This window comes from Hemitrygon akajei, chromosome 18, assembly GCF_048418815.1.
Source record: "Hemitrygon akajei chromosome 18, sHemAka1.3, whole genome shotgun sequence".
NCBI lineage: Eukaryota > Metazoa > Chordata > Chondrichthyes > Myliobatiformes > Dasyatidae > Hemitrygon > Hemitrygon akajei.
In genome coordinates, this window is record NC_133141.1 from 8,899,510 (window position 1) to 8,919,864 (window position 20,355).

The 20,355-nt window shown below is 41.7% G+C and overlaps 1 protein-coding gene across 6 annotated transcripts in view; it reads left to right on the forward strand.

The window, feature by feature from the left end:
* LOC140741057 (protein TANC2-like) overlaps window positions 1-20,355 on the forward strand; it is a 712,173-nt gene that overhangs the window by 153,474 nt on the left and 538,344 nt on the right. For 5 of the 6 annotated variants that reach the window (XM_073070734.1, XM_073070733.1, XM_073070735.1 and 2 more), the window contains one exon: window positions 1,670-1,775. The exons of the other annotated variant lie outside the window; for it this stretch is intronic. In XM_073070734.1, the coding sequence (XP_072926835.1) occupies window positions 1,709-1,775 (67 nt within the window). In that variant the 5' untranslated portion in view covers window positions 1,670-1,708. The remainder of the gene's footprint in view (window positions 1-1,669; window positions 1,776-20,355) is intronic. 6 annotated transcript variants of the gene reach the window in all.

Consider the following 20,355-nt stretch of genomic DNA (forward strand, 5'->3'; position numbering starts at 1 on the left):
TGTGTTTAGTTAAATGACTTGCCTAATGAATCATTAATCCTAGCTTTTTGTCCCAAACAGCTAAGTAACTAGATATGCTTCTTGACTAGGCTATGTCTTTTACATTCCTTCCCAAGCACTTGATTGGGCACAAAGTGTTTTAAGAATTTTGATTGGGGGGGGGGGGGGGGTTAATTAAAAATTTTTTGTGGGACTGTATGTTTTTCTGCTATCATGCCTATATGCGCTGTGTGCTGTTGGTAATGTGTTTTGCACCCTGGCCCCAGAGAAACACTGCTTCATTGGGGTGTATTTATGTATCGTTGAATGACAATTAAACATGAACTTGACAACATCCATATCCTTCCATATTACTTTGCTCTTGCCTGTTTTTACTGGCCCTGACATTTACCTTCCTCTCCAACCCTCCATGTTCTGACCCCACCCCCCTAGTTTAATCCCTCTTGAGTAGCACTAGTGAACCTCCCAGCCAGGATATTGGTTCCCCTCCAACTTAGGTGCAACCTGTCCTCTTGTACAAGTCATCCCTGCTCCAGAAGAGGTTCCAATGATCCAAGAATCTGAAACCCTGCTTCCTGCACCAGTTCCTTAGCCACTCATTCACCTGTACTATCATCCTATTCCTGTACTGACTAGCTCATGGCACTGGCAGTAATCCAGAGATTGCTACCTTGGAGATCCTTTTTTTAGTGTAATCTTTTTCTTGATTATGGCAAAGGATAGATGAATAGTGGTTGCGGTTTGTTGTGCGGTGTATGCTTATGACTAACTGAGGGGAAGGGTTGTGTTTCCCTGTAATAATACAATCATGGAGATATTTGGAAAATTGATGTCTGTCAGGAATGCAGTTCCAGAATTTAGTAACCATACTGGTGATGAAGCAAAACAAAAATTCTTCTACCTCGTTATACAAGGTTATTGACTGAAGTATTTCATTGTGTATATTTTCACGTATGAACTACAAAAAGATGGCATTTTTCTGAAAGGTTGCACTATTTCATCATTGAATTCATTGCATCAATGAGCATTAGTGCAATATTTTTCAGTGACTTACTGTAAGTAACTGGAGGTTCTGGCACATTGATGTAATGCTGTCATTTGTCCTGCTTTCCTCAAAAACAGAGAAACATAAAATAGTTTTTAATCTCAAAATTTGATATACGTATTTGATATGAATGGTTTAGTTTGTGCTTATCTCCGGGTGAGAACTTTGTAGATTTGAGTCTTGTTGATGAGAATTGAGGACAGAAATTTAGGAGTAATTCAATGAAATTCTGAAGGAGTGCTGGGCTGTCTGATGTACTATTTTTGAGATGGTATATTAAAACAGGCTCCTTTTGTGCTGTGAGTGAATATAAAACATGGCAGTGTTTGAAGAACAAGTTGGCAACAATTTTTTGTCCTGGTCAATATTTATTCTTGCGTTGACATAAACCCCTGGCTTCATCAAGATAACATGAAAATCTTGAGGTAATGAAAAGTGATGAATGCACATAGTTTAAAAAAAAATTCTGATTTAATTCTTTTAAAATGTTAGTTTTGGTCCTTTGTAATTTGTGGAAGAACCTCTTTGGCTTGTTTGATGGACTTTGCCATTGGGTATTGATTTCTGGTTGTGTTAGCATTGCCGTAGATGTTCCCATTGACAAACCTTTTTTTTATTTGATAGAATTTGGACTGAATATTGACAAGCCCTGTGGATGAAGATATGTTCCGTAACAGCCTAAAGATGCTCCTCAGTGGTGGGAAGTCCAACCGCAAAAGCAGATCAAGTGGTGGGTAATTTGGTTACCTGTAAAAGCATGTGGATCCATGCACAAATTTTCCTACACAAAATACATTACATGCTTTTAAATATTTGCGTTAATGAGTTGCTAATAGTTGTTATGAAGAACTATAATGCTATTAAAGCAGGGAGTACCAATATTTTTTATGCCATGGACCAATACCATGAAGCAAGAGGTCCATGGATCCCAAGTTGGGAACCCCTGCATTTAAGCTTTATGGTATATAGTTTTTTTTATTTTCAATCTTTTTAATGAAATGAAGAGAACATTATTTTCCACTCATAGGACTACACATGCATCCATATCACATTTCATCCAGCCTTTATGTGTTACGAAATTTCACTTAGCAGAAGGTTTTCCTGCATCTTTTGTAAACCGAGGAATGCCTGTAATGAGTTCTTTCTGCCTGAGGAATGCCTGTAATTGATAGTTGTTTAGGATATTAGCCAAATAAGCTTTGGTGTACTGTAGCCAAAATGTAGTAAATAAAAATGACTGCCTTGAGATGTCTGCTATGGGTAGACTTGGTCTCAAGTATTTTTGGCGCTTGTGATTGCTGCTGCCTGATAGGTCATGAGTTTTATGCCATATCTAAGTTGCTGATCTTCAAATAACCTTTTCCTCAATAGATGAAAGTATTTGCTGGCACATGAAACATGTTGGTGAATTTCATCATCATTACCTACCTTTACTGAGTGGTAGCTCCCAAGACATGGGAAATGATCCATATTTTCCAGGGTCTCGCTATGAATCTTTGTCAGAGGGCAGTGTAGTATTGTGGGACAGGTTGATAGATGATCTTGCTTTTGTAAATAAATGTTTTGGAGCTTAGCCCCAAGAGTGCACATACATAAGCATTATCAGCAATTGTAGTTCCCTTTTGAGTGAATGCTTGGTTGATATTGATGCTTTTCGTAGAGCTTTTTAGTCCTATTTAGTGAGTATTCGCAAACATTTTGGAAATTGAGGTTTTTTTGTGAGGGATGGATGGTGGAAAGCAGGAGATTTCTGTAATACAAATTTTAATCATTTAGACTATTAAATGGATATTCTTGTCTGTAAAATGGATGAGGGAACACTGTTTCAGTATATGGTTGTGCAGGAAGGTACCATGGATGTAGGCTTAGAAACTGAATTTCCACCTTTAAAGTCCAGCAGGAAGGTAAAGCAGTGATCTAGCAAAACTGTACATTTGTTTGTATAAGTATGTAGTTCTAGTCCTGAACAATGGAAGATTGAAACTCATTTATGATGTGTCCGTATCACACTAAACTTCCAATTGGTTCTGTATCTGGATCACAGAGTCTGGTTTCATTTATTCAGCTGAGCTCATGGGTCCCTGCTTTTGATGTTCCTTCTAAGTTCACAATGACCCTGTTTGCTCAATCCCTTCAAAGCAGCTGGAACCCAATTTCCTCAATTACTGTAAAGTTGTGAACACCTTGTCTCATGCTCTCTGTAAACTCACCTGTCTTACTGGAAAAAATCATTAAACTTACTGTGTAATATCTGAAAAAGTGAATTAAAAGTGTTTGCAGCTCATTCCACACTCTCACCACCTTCTGAGTGAAGAAATTCCCTTTGGTTTTCCCTTTAAACATTTCACCTTTCACTCTTAACCCATGACCTCTAGTTCTAGTCTCACCCAACCTCAGTGGAAAAAGCCTTCTTACATTTACCCTATCTATACATACCATTCAATCATGGGGTGATCCAATTCTTCCATTCATCCCCACTCCCCTGCCTTCTCTCCGTACCCTTTGATGACCTGGCTAATCAAGAACCTATCTATCTCTGCCTTAAATGCACCCAATGACTTGGCCACCACAGCCACTCATAGCAAGAAATTCCACAGATTTACCACCTCTGATGAAAGTAATTTCTCTGCATCACTGTTCTAAATGGACATCCTTCAATTCTGAAGTCGTGCCCTCATCTTGAATGCCAAGCAACTGAACCTTCTTGATCATATGTGGGACCTTGTCAAATGCCTTGCTGAAGTCCATGTAAACAATATCCACTGCTTTGCCATCATCAACTTTCCTGGTAACTTCCCCAAAAAATTCTATAAGATTGATCAGGCGTGATCTACTACGCACAAAGCCACGTTGACTACCCCTAATCAGTCCCTGCCTATCTAAGAACTTGTACTGTGTATTCGGGCCCTTAGAATACCTTCCAATAACTTACTCACTACTGATGTTAGGCTCACCGGCCTATATTTTCCTGGTTTATTCTAAGAGTCTTTCTTAAACAACACACAGCATTAGCTGTCCTCCAAACCTCCGGCACCTCACCTGTAGCTAAGGACTTTTAAATCTCTCTGCCAGAGCCCCTGCAATTTCTGTACTAGCCTCCCACAAGGTCTGAGGGAACACCTTGTTAGGCACTGGGGATTTATCTACCCTAATTTGCCTTAAAACAGCAAATGCTTCCTCCTCTGTAATCTGTATATGGTCCATGACTCACTGTTATGTTTTGCCTCACTTCTATAGACTCTGTGTCTGTCTTAGGAGTAAATACAGATGCAAACAAAAACGTAAGATCTCCCCCCCCCATCTCTTTCGGCTCCATGCATAGATAGCCACTTTGATCTTCAAGAGGACTATTGTCTTTTAGCCCTCTTATTCCCTTTAGTGTTCTCTTGCATTTCTTATACTCCTCAAGTACCTCATTTGGTCCTTCCTACCTGTACCCGCTATGTACTTCCTTCTTCTTAACCAAGAGCCTCAATATCTCAAACACTAAGGTTCCCTAAACTTGTTATCCTTGCCTTTTATTCTGATAGGAACATATAAACTCTGTATGCTAAAAATTTCACCTTTGAAGGCTTCCAATTGAATTGAATTGCATCCTTCATATACATCAGGAGTAAAAATCTTTACATTACATCTCCGTCTAAGTGTGCAATGTGCAATTTATTTGTATTAATGCATTTACCCATGTACAACTTTGCCAGAAAACAGCCTGTCCCAATTCACACTTGCTAGATCCTTTCTGATGCTATCAAAATTGGCCTTTCTCCGATTTGGAATCACAACCCAAGGACAAGACCTATCCTTCTCCATAATTACCTTGAAACTAATGGCATTATGATGCGGAGTGTTCGCGTACACACCCTCTGTTACTTGTCTTACTGTATCTTATTCCCTAATAGGACATCTATCTAATAGAGATCTAATATCACGCTCTTTCTAGTTGAGACTTCTATGTATTGATCAATAAAACTTTACTGAACACATTTGACAAATATCCCATCTAGTTAATATGTGGAAAGTTAAAATCACATACTATCACAACCTTATGTTTTATTGCAACAGTCTGCAATCTCTCAACAAATTTGCTCCTCTAAATCCCACGGACGATTGGGTGGTCTATCATATCTCATTATCATGGTCATCCGTTTCTTATCCCTCAATTCCAACCATATAGGCTCAGTAGACGAGTTCTACAGTCTATCCTTTCTGAGCACTGCTGTGATATTTTTTCTGACTAATATTACCACCTCTCTCCCGCTCTGTCACGCTCAAAACAGTGGAATCCTGGAACACTGAACTGCAATTCTGCCTCTCCTGCAACCAAGTTTCACTGATCTACAGTGTCATAAATCCATGTGTTTATCCATGCCCTATTCTCATTTGCCTTTATATTCTCCTTGCATTGAAATATACATAACTCAGCACATTAACCCCATCATGCTCAACCTTAGCAATATCTTTCCCCAAAACCAATCCACTTCAAGGGGACTGGAATTTAAAAACAAGGATGTAATGTTGAAACTTTTTAAAGCACTGCTGAGGCCTCATTTGGACTATTGTGAGCAGTTTTGGTCCCCTTAACTTTGAAAGGATGTGCTAAAACTGGAGAGGGTTCAAAGGAGGTTCACGAAAATGATTCCAGGATTGAACGGCTTGTCATATGAAGAGCGTTTGATGGTTCTGGGCTTGTATTCACTGGAATTCAGAAGAATGAGGGGTGAACTCATTGAAACCTATCAAATGGTGAAAGGTAGAGTGGATGTGGAGAAGATGTTTCCTATGGTGGGAGAGTCTTAAGACCAGCCTCAGAATAGAAGGGGGTCCTTTTAGAGCAGAGATGAGGAATCTCTTTAGCCAGAGGGTAGTGAATCTGTGGACTTTGTTGCCACAGGCAGGTGTGGAGGCCAGGTCTGTATGTATATAAAGACAGAGGTTGATAGATTCTTAATTGGTCAAGGGATACGTGGAAAAGGCATGAGATTGAAGCTGAGACAAAAATTGAATCAGCCATGATGAAATGGCAGAGCAGACTCGATGGAACCAATTACCTAATTCTGCTCCTCTATCTTATGGTCTTATGGCCCACAATGTGCTCCGGCACTCTGGTTCCCATTCCTTTGCAACCTGATTGAACTTTTTGAGGATGTGACTAAAACATATTGATGAAAGTAGAGCAGTAGATGTAGTGTATATGGATTTCAGCAAGGCATTTGCTAAGGTACCCCATGCAAGGCTTATTGAGAAAGTAAGGAGGCATGGGATTCAAGAGGACTTTGCTTTGTGGATCCAGAACTGGCTTGCTCACAGAAGACAAAGAGTGGTTGTAGACGGGTCATATTCTGCATGGATGTCGGTGAGCAGTGGTGTGCCTCAGGGTTCTGTTCTGGGACCCCTTCTCTTCTTGATTTTTATGAATGACCTGGGATGAGGAAGTAGAGGGATGGGTTAGTAAATTTGCTGATGACACAAAGGTTGGGGTGTTGTGAATAGTGTGGAGTCTGTCGGAGGTTACAGCGGGACATCGATAGGATGCAAAACTGGGCTGAGAAGTAGTAGATGGAGTTCAACCCAGATAAGTGTGAGGTAGTTGATTTTGGTTCGTCAAGTATGATAGCAGAAGATAGTATTAATGGTAAGACTCTTGGCACTGTGGAGGATCAGAGGGATCTTGGGGTCCGAGTCCATAGGACACTCAAAGCTGCTATGCAGGTTGACTCTGTGGTTAAGAAGGCATACGGTGCATTGGCCTTCATCAACCATGGGATTGAGTTTAGGAGCCGAGAGGTAATGTTGCAGCTATATAGGACCCTGGTCAGACCCCACTTGAAGTACTGTGCTCAATTCTGGTTACCTCACTATAGGAAGGACGTGGAAACCATAGAAAGGGTGCAGAGGAGATTTACAAGGATGGTGCCTGGATTAGGGAGCATGCCTTCTGAGAATGGGCTGAGTGAACTTGGCCTTTTCTCCTTGGAGCAACGGAGGATGACTGGTGACCTAATAGAGGTGTATAAGATGATGAAAGGCATTGATCGTGTGGATAATCAGAGGCTTTTTCCCAAGGCTGAAATGGCTAACACGAGAGGGCGCAGTTTTAAGGTGCTTGGAAGTAGGCAGAGTGGTGAGTGCGTGGAATGAGCTGCCAGCAACGGTGGTGGAGGTAGATACAATAGGGTCTTTTAAAAGACTTCTGGACTGGTACATGGAGCTTAGAAAAATAGAGGTATGGGTAACCCTAGGTAATTTCTAAAGTAAGTATATGTTCGGCACAGCATCATGGGCCTAAGGGCCTGTATTGTGCTGTATATTTTCTATGTTTCTATGTAGTTTAAACCCCCAACCCTCGCCCTGTGCAGCACAAGCAAATCTTCTGATAAGGATATTAGTCCCCCTCCATTTTGAGGTAATAACAGAGAGGAAGACATGTTTGGCACAGCTTTGTGGGCTGAAGGACCTGTATTGTGCTGTAGGTTTTCTCTGTTACTTCTATGTTTCTAATATCCTGTATCCTGGAAAATCTATCAGATTAGTGAAGCAAGTGTTGCAACCAGTGTTTTGACCCAGATATTAACGTTATATTCAGCAGTCAATTTCTGTAGGACATAATTCAGAACAACTTCAGTTTAAACTGAAATGGACGATGTAGACATCTGTATCCAGAGGTTTTGCCAAATGCTAATCTTATTGATTTTTCCAGTATTTTTTCACTTAACTTTGCCATTTAAAAATAGGTGGAAAGTTAAATATTTCAAAATGGTGTGGGAAATGGGGTTTAGATTCATGTGGTTGGTACCATTACTGATGGGAGAGGAGAAAAATGCTGTTCCATTGGGACAGTGTTGTCACAATCCGGACAACTGTGGCTTTAGACTTGGGCTGTAAATTAATTGGCATAGTGGTTGGGGGAGATGGTGAGGATTCGGAGCAGGAGCTGTCTGTGTGAAAAAAAGGCCACCTACCTCTCCAAAAATAATGTCTATAACATAAGCCTTTTAGCGTAGGTATAAAACTGTGGCCTCTGCACGATTTATCTGTTGTCTGCCCCCAACCAACACATACTCCACTCTCCCCTCCTACCCCTCCTCACAGCCCCCCACCCTGCTCTCAGGACTACACCCCTCCCTCACTTGAAATCACCACAGTGGGCTTCACAGCTGAACAGGTGAGAAGACAGCTGAAATGTCTCCATCCAAGCAAGGCTGCAGGCCAGGATGGTGTCAGCCCCAGGGTGCTCAAAGCCTGTGCCCCCCAGTTATGTGGAGTACTTCACCATGTCTTCAACCTGAGCCTGAGTCTCCAGAGGGTTCCTGTGTTGTGGAAGACGTCCTGCCTCGTTCCTGTGCTGAAGACGCCGCGCCCCAGTGGCTCCAATGACTACAGACTGGTGGCATTGACCTCTCACATCATGAAGACCCTGGAGAGACTTGTTCTAGAGCAGCTCCAGCCTATGGTTAGGCCACACTTAGACCCCTCCAGTTCGCCTATCCGCCCCGAATATGAGTTGAGGATGCCATCGTCTGCCTGCTGAACCGTGTCTACGCCCACCTGGACAAGCCGGCGAGCACTGTGAGGGTCATGTTTTTTGACTTCTCCAGTGCGTTCAACACCATCCGCCCTGCTCTGCTGGGTGAGAAGCTGACAGTGATGCAGGTGGATGCTTCCCTGGTGTCATGGATTATTGATTACCTGACTGGCAGACCACAATATGTGTGCTTGCAACACTGTGTGTCAGACAAGAGTGGTCAGCAGCACTGGGGCTCCACAGGGCACTGTCCTGTCTCCCTTTCTCTTCACCATCTACACTTCAGACTTCAACTACTGCACAGAGTCTTGCCATCTTCAGAAGTTTTCTGATGACTCTGCCATAGTTGGATGCATCAGCAAGGGAGATGAGGCTGAGTACAGGGCTACGGTGGGAAACTTTGTCACATGGTGCGAGCAGAATCATCTGCAGCTTAATGTGAAAAAGACTAAGGAGCTGGTGGTGGACCTGAGGAGGGCTAAGGCACCAGTGACCCCTGTTTCCATCCAAAGGGTCAGTGTGGACATAGTGGAGGATTACAAATACCTGCGGATACGAACTGACAATAAACTGGACTGGTCAAAGAACACTGAGGCTGTCTACAAGATGGGTCAGAGCTGTCTCTATTTCCTGAGGAGACTGAGGTCCTTTAACATCTGCCGGACAATGCTGAGGATGTTCTACGAGGCTGTGGTGGTCAGTGCTATCATGTTAGCTGTTGTGTGCTGGGGCAGCAGGCTGAGGGTAGCAGACACCAACAGAATCAACAAACTCATTCGGAAGGCCAGTGATGTTGTGGGAGTGGAACTGGACTCTCTGACGGTGGTGTCTGAAAAGAGGATGCTGTCCAAGTTGCATGCCATCTTGGACAATGACTCCCATCCACTCCATAATGTACTGGTTAGGCACAGGAGTACTTTCAGCCAGAGACTCATTCCACCGAGATGCAACACTGAGCGTCATAGGAAGTCATTCCTACCTGTGGCCATCAAACTCTACAACCCCTCCCTCGGATAGGCTGGTCCTGGACTTATTTCCACTTGGCATGATTAACTTAACTTATTATTTAATTATTTATGGTTTTATATTGCTATATTTCTTCACTATTCTTGGTTGGTGCAGCTGTAAAGAAACCCAATTTCCCTCGGGATCAATAAAGTATGTCTGTCTGTCAAAACAAAGTAAATAAGGGTGGCTACAGGTAATAGAAGTAAAGGGAATGGAGCAAAGCCAAATTGAACCTCACACCATGAGCGCCACCAGGTGTCCTAACCTTTTGTGACTTCCGTAACTGCATCATATTGCTCTTGCCAGAGTTAAATTTCATCTGTTAAGAACATAGAATAGTACAGCACATTACAGGCCCTTTGGCCCACAATGTTGTGCCGACCCTCAAACCCTGCCTCCCATATAACCCCCTACCTTAAATTCCTCCACCATACTGTCTAGTAGTCTCCTAAACTTCGCTAGTGTATCTGCCTCCACCATTGACTCAGACAGTGCATTCCATGCACCAACCACTGAGTGAAAAACCTTCCTCTAATATCCCCCTTGAACTTCCCTCCCCTTACCTTAACACCATGTCCTCTTGTACTGAGCAGTGGTGCCCTGGGGAAGAGGCGCTGACTGTCCACTCTGCCTATTCCTCTTGATATCTTGTACTCCTCTATCATATCTCCTCTCATCCTCCTTCTCTCTAAAGAGTAAAGCCCTAGCTCCATTAATCTCTGATCATAATCCATACTCTCTAAACCAAGCAGCATCCTGGTAAATCTCCTCTGTACCCTTTCCAATGCTTCCACATCCTTCCTATACTGAGGCGACCGGAACTGGACACAGTACTCCAAGTGTGGCCTAACTAGAGTTTTATAGAGCTGCATCATTACATCGAGTCTCTTAAACTCTATCCCTCGACTTATGAAAGCTAACACTCCATAAGTTTTCTTAACTACCCTATCTACCTGTAAGGCAACTTTCATGTTAATGCTCCATCCAACTTTTCATCTGATCTATATCCTGCTTAGACAACATTCCATGCTATCCACAGCGCCACCAACTTTTGTGTTTTCCATAAACTTATTAATCATATCTCTTACATTCACACCCAGATCCTTAATGTATATTACTAGCAACATCACTGTGTTCCATACCTATACCTGTGATACGCCATGGATCTCCAATGAGAAAAGCATTTTTGCATCACGACCCCATGGCTCCCATCTTCAAGTTAATGGAACAAATTAGTGAGTTAAGTTCTGAAAAACACAGTAGGTGAAGTTTAACTGGTAATACTACTTCAGTAACAATTGAAGAATCCTTGCCAAGTGTTGAAACTGAGCTGTTGTATTAGAATGCATGAAGCATTTATTGTAAAGTAGACAAGCAACTGGCACAAATAGAAGCAAATGAACTTGCTGAAACAGCTTATTACTGGGATGTGGTTGCATCATAATTAAAGTGGAGAATAAGTATTCTCGGATACTTGATTTTCAGAAAGAATACACAAAAGGGAATAATTGTTTGGTAGTGGGGGAAGTTGGTGATGATTAGCCCTGGCAAAGAATGGTGCAAGTAGTAGATCCTCTTTTGGAATACATGAGAACATCGTCGAGTCTGGAGTTCAGGGTCCTCTTATCGGCTAGTCCTGGGGTTGATACCAAAGATCGAAGCCTGAAGGTTGATCGGAAGGCCGGAAGTCAAAATCCAATGGCTGAAGTCCTGGGTCTCTGACTCTGAGAGTCCACTGGGGAAATCAGAGGCCCGTTGTCAGCAAGGAGGCTGGAGGCCTGTCCTGTGGTTAGAGGACTTTCTGTGAGAGTGGGTGAGTGGGAGTGAGGTAAGGGGCTTATTTTGGTGGTGTTATTTTGTTGCTCAATATGTTCTGTTCTTTTGTATTCTGTATTGTTCTGCTGAGCATTGCAGACATGCTATGTTGGTGCCAGAATGTGAGGCGACACTTGTAGGCTGCCCCCAGCACATCCTCAGGTTGTGCTGGTTGATAACGCAAACAGTGCATTTCACTGTATGTTTTGAGGTACATATGATAAATAAATGAATCTGAATACTATCTCCCTGCCCCACCTCCCTGTTCCCACAATTGTGACATAGTTGGAGAAAGAATGAATCAAAAAATAAAGGACTACAACAAAGGTTGACATGTAGTATTTCACTTTACATTTGACTTGACTACTGAACTGGTAAGAGTAGTATGAAGGATGAGTTTATAGAATGCACTTATGGTACTTTTAAGAAATTAAATGTAATTGAACTAAATAGAAAGCAGAGTAGTTTAGACCTTGTATAACAATACAGGTTAATTAGTAACCTTAAGGTGTCCTTAAGGGAGAAGTGATCACAATGTGATTGAATTTTGTAGTTTGAGATGGACAAGTAATTTGGGATCTGGATTTTTAAACTTAAATAAAATCAATTATGGCATAATGAGATCTTCAAAGGCTGAGGAAGGTTGTGAAATTGGATTATATGTTTTGCCAGGGGATAAATTCTGGCTGAGCTCTATTTACAATTCCTAAGATACATTGAAGAATAAAAAATCTGTGTGGATAAAGTAGTTAATTAATGGGGTTCAAAATGGTATCAGGTGAAAAGAAAATGTTTGCTTTGTGCCAAATATTTACGTGTAGACTTGTGGCAGCTGTAGGACTTAAGTGAAAGAAGCTGCCCTATTGATCAACTGTAATACTCTATATTGATTGAATTGCATTGGCTGAATTCAGTGCTTTTTGCCAAGTTTCCTCTGTCGTGGTGTGTATGGAATTACTGGGGTTAGGATTGTGTTTTCACTGCCTGCCAAGTTGTCACTGAGGTCTTGCTGTGTTTCACTTGATGTACCCAGGAGCTAGGGGCAATGAATTTCCACCTGTATACTTATACTCAAATAGCTGTGATGCATGGGTTGTCTGTACTACGTAAATAAAAATATGAAGATAAAAAAGTGGAGCAGGCCCCTTTCAGGGAGATTCATCCAACTGTTGTCAAGAAGAGAATTAAACCTGAGGACCAGGATATTTTCAGGAAGCAACGACTAACAACTAGAAAAAAAATGTGAACTTTGAGAATAAACCAGCATGGAATAAAAAAAAAGATATTGTAAGAATTTCTATAGTTGTGTTAAGAGAAAGAAAATAGCAAAAAAATAAATTTGGTTCCCAAAGAGACAATGATGGGGAAAATAATGAAAAATAATAAGCCATTAACCAAATATTTCAGAAACACAAGAGATTCTGCAGATGCTGGAAATCCAGAGTAAAACACACAAAGTACTAGAGGAACTGAGCAGGTCAGACAGCATCTATAGAGAGGAATAAATTATTGACAATTTGGGCCAAGACCCTTTAGGATTTCAAATACTCTATATCTACATTACAGAAATCACCATGAGTCTGTCAGAATTCAGAAAAGAATAAGGGTCTTCTGCCACTGAGGAATTTAAAGTAATTAATATTACTGGAGGGAAAGTTCTGGATAAATTAAGGATCAAACCCCCTGTATCTAATATTTAGAAGTCTTAAACGATGATGTCAAAGCACGAGAACAGTCTAGTGATACAAGGAAGGTAAAAATTAAATCACCCAGTGCATGTGTGGAAACCTCTGAAAGTAATGCTGAGCAAGAACTGTTGTTGGAAGAAAGGAAAAACATTTCTCCAATGTTGCTATATCTTTTAGTGGGAAGTATTTTTGAAGTCCATGAAGAGTGCAACTGTTTCACTGCTAATAATGTTGTAATTACTCCTGCTTTTTAATATTAGTTTATAATAGAAGAGCTCACCTCTATGCTGTAGTCTTATTCAGCCCACTATATGTAAGGAATAATCTTTAAAAAAATTGTTTGAATTGTTGAAAGCATACAATTTCACTCTTAAAATGGTGGTTTTATTATTCAAGAATTGTCCTGGGAATAAAATAATTTTCTGAGCATTGAATTTAAGTCCGTTTCTTGAATTGGCTGTTTTGGTGCCAATTTGTCCTTGACTTTTCCCTGAATTTTCCTTTCTACTGAAGTTCTGATGAGTATCATTTTCTGGGACAGTTTGTATAGTGAGAATTTCATAGCCATAAACACCAGCAGGTCTACCTAGGGGTCTGAATAAGAGCTTAAGAAAAGGCACATGAAGCCCTTTTGACCCTGGAAATAATATATTTGCCAGAATGTTGCCAAAGCAATGCTCTTGATTCATGAAGAGCAATTTTGCACATAGACCTTTTTATCTCATGCAGTCTAATAAACTGTTTTGATAAGCCACATGTTTATACGTCTCCCTTTTTGATCTGGTGAGAGTGGAAGACAAATTCACGTAGGTAGAATTTGCTTGTCCGAAATATCTTATTGGAACTAAGTCTCTGCAATACTTTATACACGTGGGAATCTAGCCTAATTTTAGTCACCTTGATCTGAATCGGCCGCCCCACTTTTCTTTGGCTTTGCTTCATTATCTCTTTCATGAATAGATTTTTTCCCAATATGAAGAGATGCATGTATGCCAAGTATCACACTTGAAAATGTATCACTTTTGAGTACAATGATATAAATAGAAATCCTTCTGAGCAATGACATAATTAGACTTTTTATATAATTTGTGTTATTTTAAGAACTTAAAGTTTTGAGTATTTGTAATGGTTTGCTCTTGTAACTTAAATAACAGGTTGTTTTATTTTGGTTACCCTATCTGCTGTTCAAGGGTGTCTGCTGTTTTCATTACGGGTTGCACGGCTGGATGGTCTTGTAGCTTAAGTCAGGTCACCAATGTGTTTCTAACTGTTTAGTATCTGAGCAATATCAGGAAACTTTTATGGAAGAATTTGTGAGTTAAGTATTAACTCATACTTAATATGAGTTAAGTGGTCATTATATTTACCTTTACTTGGAAAAGAACCAGGCTCATGTAGAGCTGCTTATATGAAAATAAGAAATTGACAATTGGTTTCTTCATGGCAAGGTTCCACAAAGAGCAATAGGAGGATGAGCAAATAATCATTTCAAATTATCTTGACCGAGTGGTAAATTTTGGCAAGAAATGCTTTCCTGTTCTTCTTTGGAATGGTGCTTTGGGATGTTCATTGCCCACTTGGGAAAACATCGTGCTTCTGCCAAATTGTTTTAACCTGCCAGATTGTGCTGATCGCTTATTCACCTAAAAAGAACTGTGTAAGGGGTCAGAATCGCGTATATTATCACTGACTTATTTAAGATGAAATTTGTTGTTTTGCATCAGCAGTATGGTGCAAAGACACAACAATTGCTATATTTGCCAAAATAAATAATACAAAAATAAAAGCAATAACAAGGTAGTGTTCATGAATTTATGGACTGCTCAGAAATCTAATGGCAGAGCATGATGGGTTAGCATGTTCCAGAGCTGGGGATCTAACCTCCTACTCTGTCCTTGGGCTTGCCATGAATGGTCAGCCAAATTGTTGTCGATCTGGAGACTCATCATATAAGCCAGATAAGGTAAGGACGGCAAATTTTCTTTCTTGAAGTGTCACACTGAACATGCCAATCTGGCTGGATCTTTGTCACAGTTAGCCACAGACTGACACCACTGTCTGGTATGGGGTGGGGTGCGATGGCAATTGCGCAGAATCAAAATACTGTAAGCTACAGAAAGTTGTAAACTCAGTCTGCTCCATCATGGGCATTAGCCTCTGGAGTATACAGAACATCATTTAGGAACAATGCTTCAAAAGGGCAGTATCCATCATTAAGGACCTCCGTCACGCAGGATATGCCCTGTTCTCATTGCTCCCATCGAGGAGGTGATACAGGAGTCTGAAGGCACACACTCAACATTTCAAGAATAGTTTCTTCCCCTCAGTCATTTGATTTCTCAGTGGACATTGAACCCGCTACTTCTTGTTTCTCAACTTGTTTAATTTAACATTTTTAATATATATAATTCTTACTGTAATTGATAGTTTTTATTATTATGTATTGCATTGTACTGCTGCCGTATAACAATTTCATGACATCTGCCAGTGATTTTAAACCTGATACTGATTATGTAACTGAAACTAGTGTGTTCTATTCCAGATTTGTTTAACTGTTTGAAATTAAGCTCTCCTGTAAAGAATATCTCATTATTCCTTTTTTTTCCACTCACTTCACCATAGCCTCTATTTTTCTAAGCTCCATGTACCTATCCAGGTATCTCTTAAAAGACCCTATTGTATCTGCCTCCACCACTGTTACCGGCAGCCCATTCCGTGCACTCATCACTCTCTGCATAAAAAGACTTTTTTTTATTTTTAAAATTTTTTAATTAGTTTTTCAAAACATTTTACAAAATTAAAAACCCCAAATCCCAATGAGGAGCATTAATACAGTGCAAGATTAAGCATACAACAACAATATGCTACAAAGGAAGAGAATTTAACAAAAAAGCACCTAAATTAAAGACAAGTGAGCTTAGTGTCCTCCCCAAGCCCCACAACACAAGAAAAAAACAACAACAACTCTAGACCAACCACCACACAGTATAAAGAATATAAGTCCGGACAGTCAAACTCCCAGACTGTGAATACACTTAGCAACAGAGGGTAATAATGCCTACTACCAGAAAAAAAAGGGAGCTGAAAGCAAGGGACCGAAAAGAAGAGAAAAAAACAAGAAAAAAAACCCTAGTCAAGAGGAAGGTTATGAAAGTACTCGATAAAAGGTCCCCAGACCTTATGGAACTTTAGATCCGAATTAAGAACTGAATAATGAATTTTTTCGAGGTCCAAGCAGGCCATAATGTCGTTAAGCCATTGCGCATGAGTGGGCGGGGCAACATCTCTCCATCTAAGGAGGATCAAGCGTCTCGCCAGGAGAGAGGCAAAGGATAGTATTCGGCATTTGGTCGGACCCAGACATAAATCTGTCTCGCCCCAAAAACCGAACAGAGCAATTAAGGGGTTAGGTTCTAGGTGCTGATTCAGAATACCCGATAATGTAGTGAAGACATCTTTCCAGAATTTCTCCAAGCTAGGACAGAACCAGTACATATGGATGAGAGAGGCCACGCCCCTCTTGCATTTATCACAGAGCGGACTAATGCCAGGGTAGAATCGAGATAGTTTAGATTTAGACATATGGGCTCTATGAACAATCTTAAACTGTAAAAGGCAATGGCGAGCACAAAGGGAGGTTGAGTTAACCGATTTGAGAACTGAGTCCCAGCTCTCCTCGGATAAGGAGATATTTAAGTCCTGCTCCCAGGCCATTTTAATTTTATCCACAGGGGCCCGTCGTAAGGTTGCTAGTTTATCTTGGATAATTGATATTAAACCTTTACCTAGTGGATTAATGGAAAGAAATAGGTCCATAGCATTTTTCGCAGGCATTTCAGGAAAGTTAGGAATTAAAGGAGCAGTAAAGTGTCGGATTTGGAGATATCTGAAAAAGTGAGTGTTAGGCAGGTTGAATGCATAAAAAGACTTAACCCTGACAACTCCTCTGTACCTCCTTCCAAGCACCTTAAAACTGTGCCCGCTCATGGTAACCATTCCAGCCCTGGGAAAAAGCCTCTGACTATCCACACGATCAATGCCTCTCATTATCTTTTACACCTCTATTAGGTCACCTCTCATCCTCTGCTGCTTCAAGGAGAAAAGGCTGAGTTCACTCAACCTATTCTCATAAGGCATGCTCCCCAATCCAGGCACCATCCTTGTAAATCTCCTCTGCACCCTTTCTTAACCACAGAAACAACCTTTGAGTGTCCTATGGACTCGGACCTCAAGATCTCTCTGATCTTCCACACTGCCAAGAGTCTTACCATTAATGCTATATTCTGCCACCATATTTGACCTACCAAAATGAACCACCTCACACTTATCTGGGTTGAACTCTATCTGCCACTTCTCAGCCCGTTCTGCATCCTATCGATGTCCTGCTGTAACCTCTGACAGCCCTTCACACTATCCACAACACCCCCAACCTTTGTGTCATCATCAGATTTACTAACCCATCCCTCCACTTCCTCATCCAGGTCATTCATAAAAATCACAAAGAGAAGATGTCCCAGAACAGATCCCTGAGGCACACCACTGGTCATTGACCTCCATGCAGAGTATGACCCGTCTACAATCATAGAACCACTCTTTGCCTTCTGTGGGGAAGCCAATTCTGGATCCGCAAAGCAAGGTCCCTTTGGATCCCATGCCTCCTTACTTTCTCAATAAGCCTTGCATGGGGTACCTTATCAAATGCCCTGCTGAAATCCATATACACTACATCTACTACTCTACCTTCATCAATGTGTTTAGTCACATCCTCAAAAAATTCAATTAGGCTCGTAAGGCACGACCTGCCGTTGACAAAGCCATGCTGACTATTCCTAATCATATTTTGTTCATAAATCCTGCCTCTCTGGATTTTTTCCATCAACTTACCAACCACTGAATTAAGACTCACTGGTCTATAATTTCCTGGGCTATCTCTGCTCCCTTTCTTGAATAAGGGAACAATATCCGCAACCCTCCAGAACTTCTCCCGTCCCCATTGATGATGCAAACATAATTGCCAGAGGCTCAGCAATCTCCTCCCTTGACTCCCACAGTAGCCTGGGGTACATCTCATCCGGTCCCGGAGACCTATCCAACGTGATGCTTTCCAAAAGCTTCAGAACATCCTCTTACTTAATTTCTACATGCTCAAGCTTTTTAATCTGCTGTAAGTCAGCCCTACAATCACCAGGATCCTTTACGGTAGTGAATACTGAAGCAAAGTATTCATTAAGTATCTCTGCTATCTCCTCTGGTTCCATGCACACTTTTCCACTGTCTCATTTGATTGGTCCTATTCTGTCACATCTTACCCTCTTGTTCTTCACATACTTGTAGAATGCCATGGGATTTTCCTTTATCCTGCTTGCCATGGCCTTCTCATGGCTCCTCTGACTCTCCTAATTTCGTTCTTAAGCTCCTTCCTGCTGGCCTTAGAATCTTCTGGATCTCTACCATAACCGAGTTTTTTGAACCTTTTGTAAGCTTTTCTTTTCTTCTTGACTAGATTTCCAACAGCCTTTGTACACCACAGTTCCTGTACCCTACCATACTTTCCGTCTCATTGGAATGTACCAATGCAGAACACTACGCAAATATCCCCTGAACATTTGCCACATTTCTGCCGTACGCTTCCCTGAGAACATCTGCTCCCAATTTATGCTTCCAAGTTCCTGCCTGTAAGCTTCATATATCCCCTTACTCCAATTATATGCTTTCCTAACTTGTCTGTTCCTATCCCTCTCCAATGCTGTGGTAAAGGAGATAGAATTGTAATCACCATCTCCAAAATGCTCTTCCACTGAGAGACCTGACACCTAACCAGATTCATTTCCCAATACCAGATCAAGTGCAGCCTCTCCTCTTGTAGACTTACCTACATATTGTGTCAAGAAACCTTCCTAAACACATCCAACAAACTCCACCCCATCTAAACCCCTTGCTGTAGGGAGATGTCAATCAATCTTGGGGAAATTAAAATCTCCCACCACGACAGTCATGTTCTTTTTGCATCATTCCAGAATCTGTCTCCCCATCAGCTCCTCAATGCCCCTGTTTCTATTGGGTGGTCTATAAAAAAACACCCAGTAGAGTAATTGACCCCTTCCTACTCCTAACCTCCACCCAAAGAGACTCCGTCGACAATCCCTCCATGACTTCCTCCTTTTCTGCAGCCGTGACACTATCTCTGATCAGCAGTGCCACACCCACACCTCTTTTGCCACCCTCCCTGTCCTTTCTGAAACATCTAAAGCCTGGCACTCTTAAGTAACCATTCCTGCCCTTGAGCCATCCAAGTCTCTGTAATGGCCACAACGTCATAGCTCCAAGTATTGATCCACGTTCTAAGCTCATCCGCTTTGTTCATGATGCTTCTTGCATTAAAATAGACACATCTCAAACTATTGGTGTGAGCGCATCCCTTCTCTACCACCTGCCTATCCTTCCTCTCAAACTGTCTCCAAGCTTTCTCTAGTGGCGAGCCAACAGCCCCTTTCTCTGTCTCTTCAGTTCGGTTCCCACCCCCAGCAATACTAGTTTAGACTCTCCCCAATAGCCTTAGCAAACCTCCCCGCCAGGATATTGGTCCCCTTGGGATTCAAGTGCAACCCATCCTTTTTGTACAGGTCACATCTGCCCCAAAAGAGGTCCCAATGATCCAGAAATGTGAATCCCTGCCCCCCTGCTCCAATCCCTCAGCCACACATTTATCCTCCACCTCATTCTATTCCTATACTCACTGTCATGTGGCACAGGCTGTAATCCTGAGATTACTACCCTTGTGGTCCTGCTTCTCAACTTCCTTCCTAACTCCCTGTAGTCTGTTTTCAAGACCACCTCCCTTTTCCTACCTATGTCATTGGTACCAATATGTACCACGACCTCTGGCTGTTCACCTTCCCACTTCAGGATATCGTGGATGTGATCAGAAACATCCCACACCCTGGCACCTGGGAGGCAAACTACCATCCGTGTTTCTTTCCTGCGTCCGCAGAATCACCTGTCTGACCCCCTAACTATAGAGTGCCCTATCACTACCTCCACCCTCTTCCTTTCCCTGCTCTTCTGAGCCACAGGGCTAGACCTTGAGTCAGAGGCGCAGCCACTGTTGCTTCCCCCAGGTAGGCCGTCCCCCACAATAGTACTCAAACAGGAATACTTCTTGTTAAGGGGACAGCCACAGGGGTACTCTCTAGCATCTGCCTCTTGCCCTTCCGTCTCCTGTTACCCACTTATCTGTCTCCTGTGGTCCCAGTGTGACTACCTGCCTATAGCTCCTC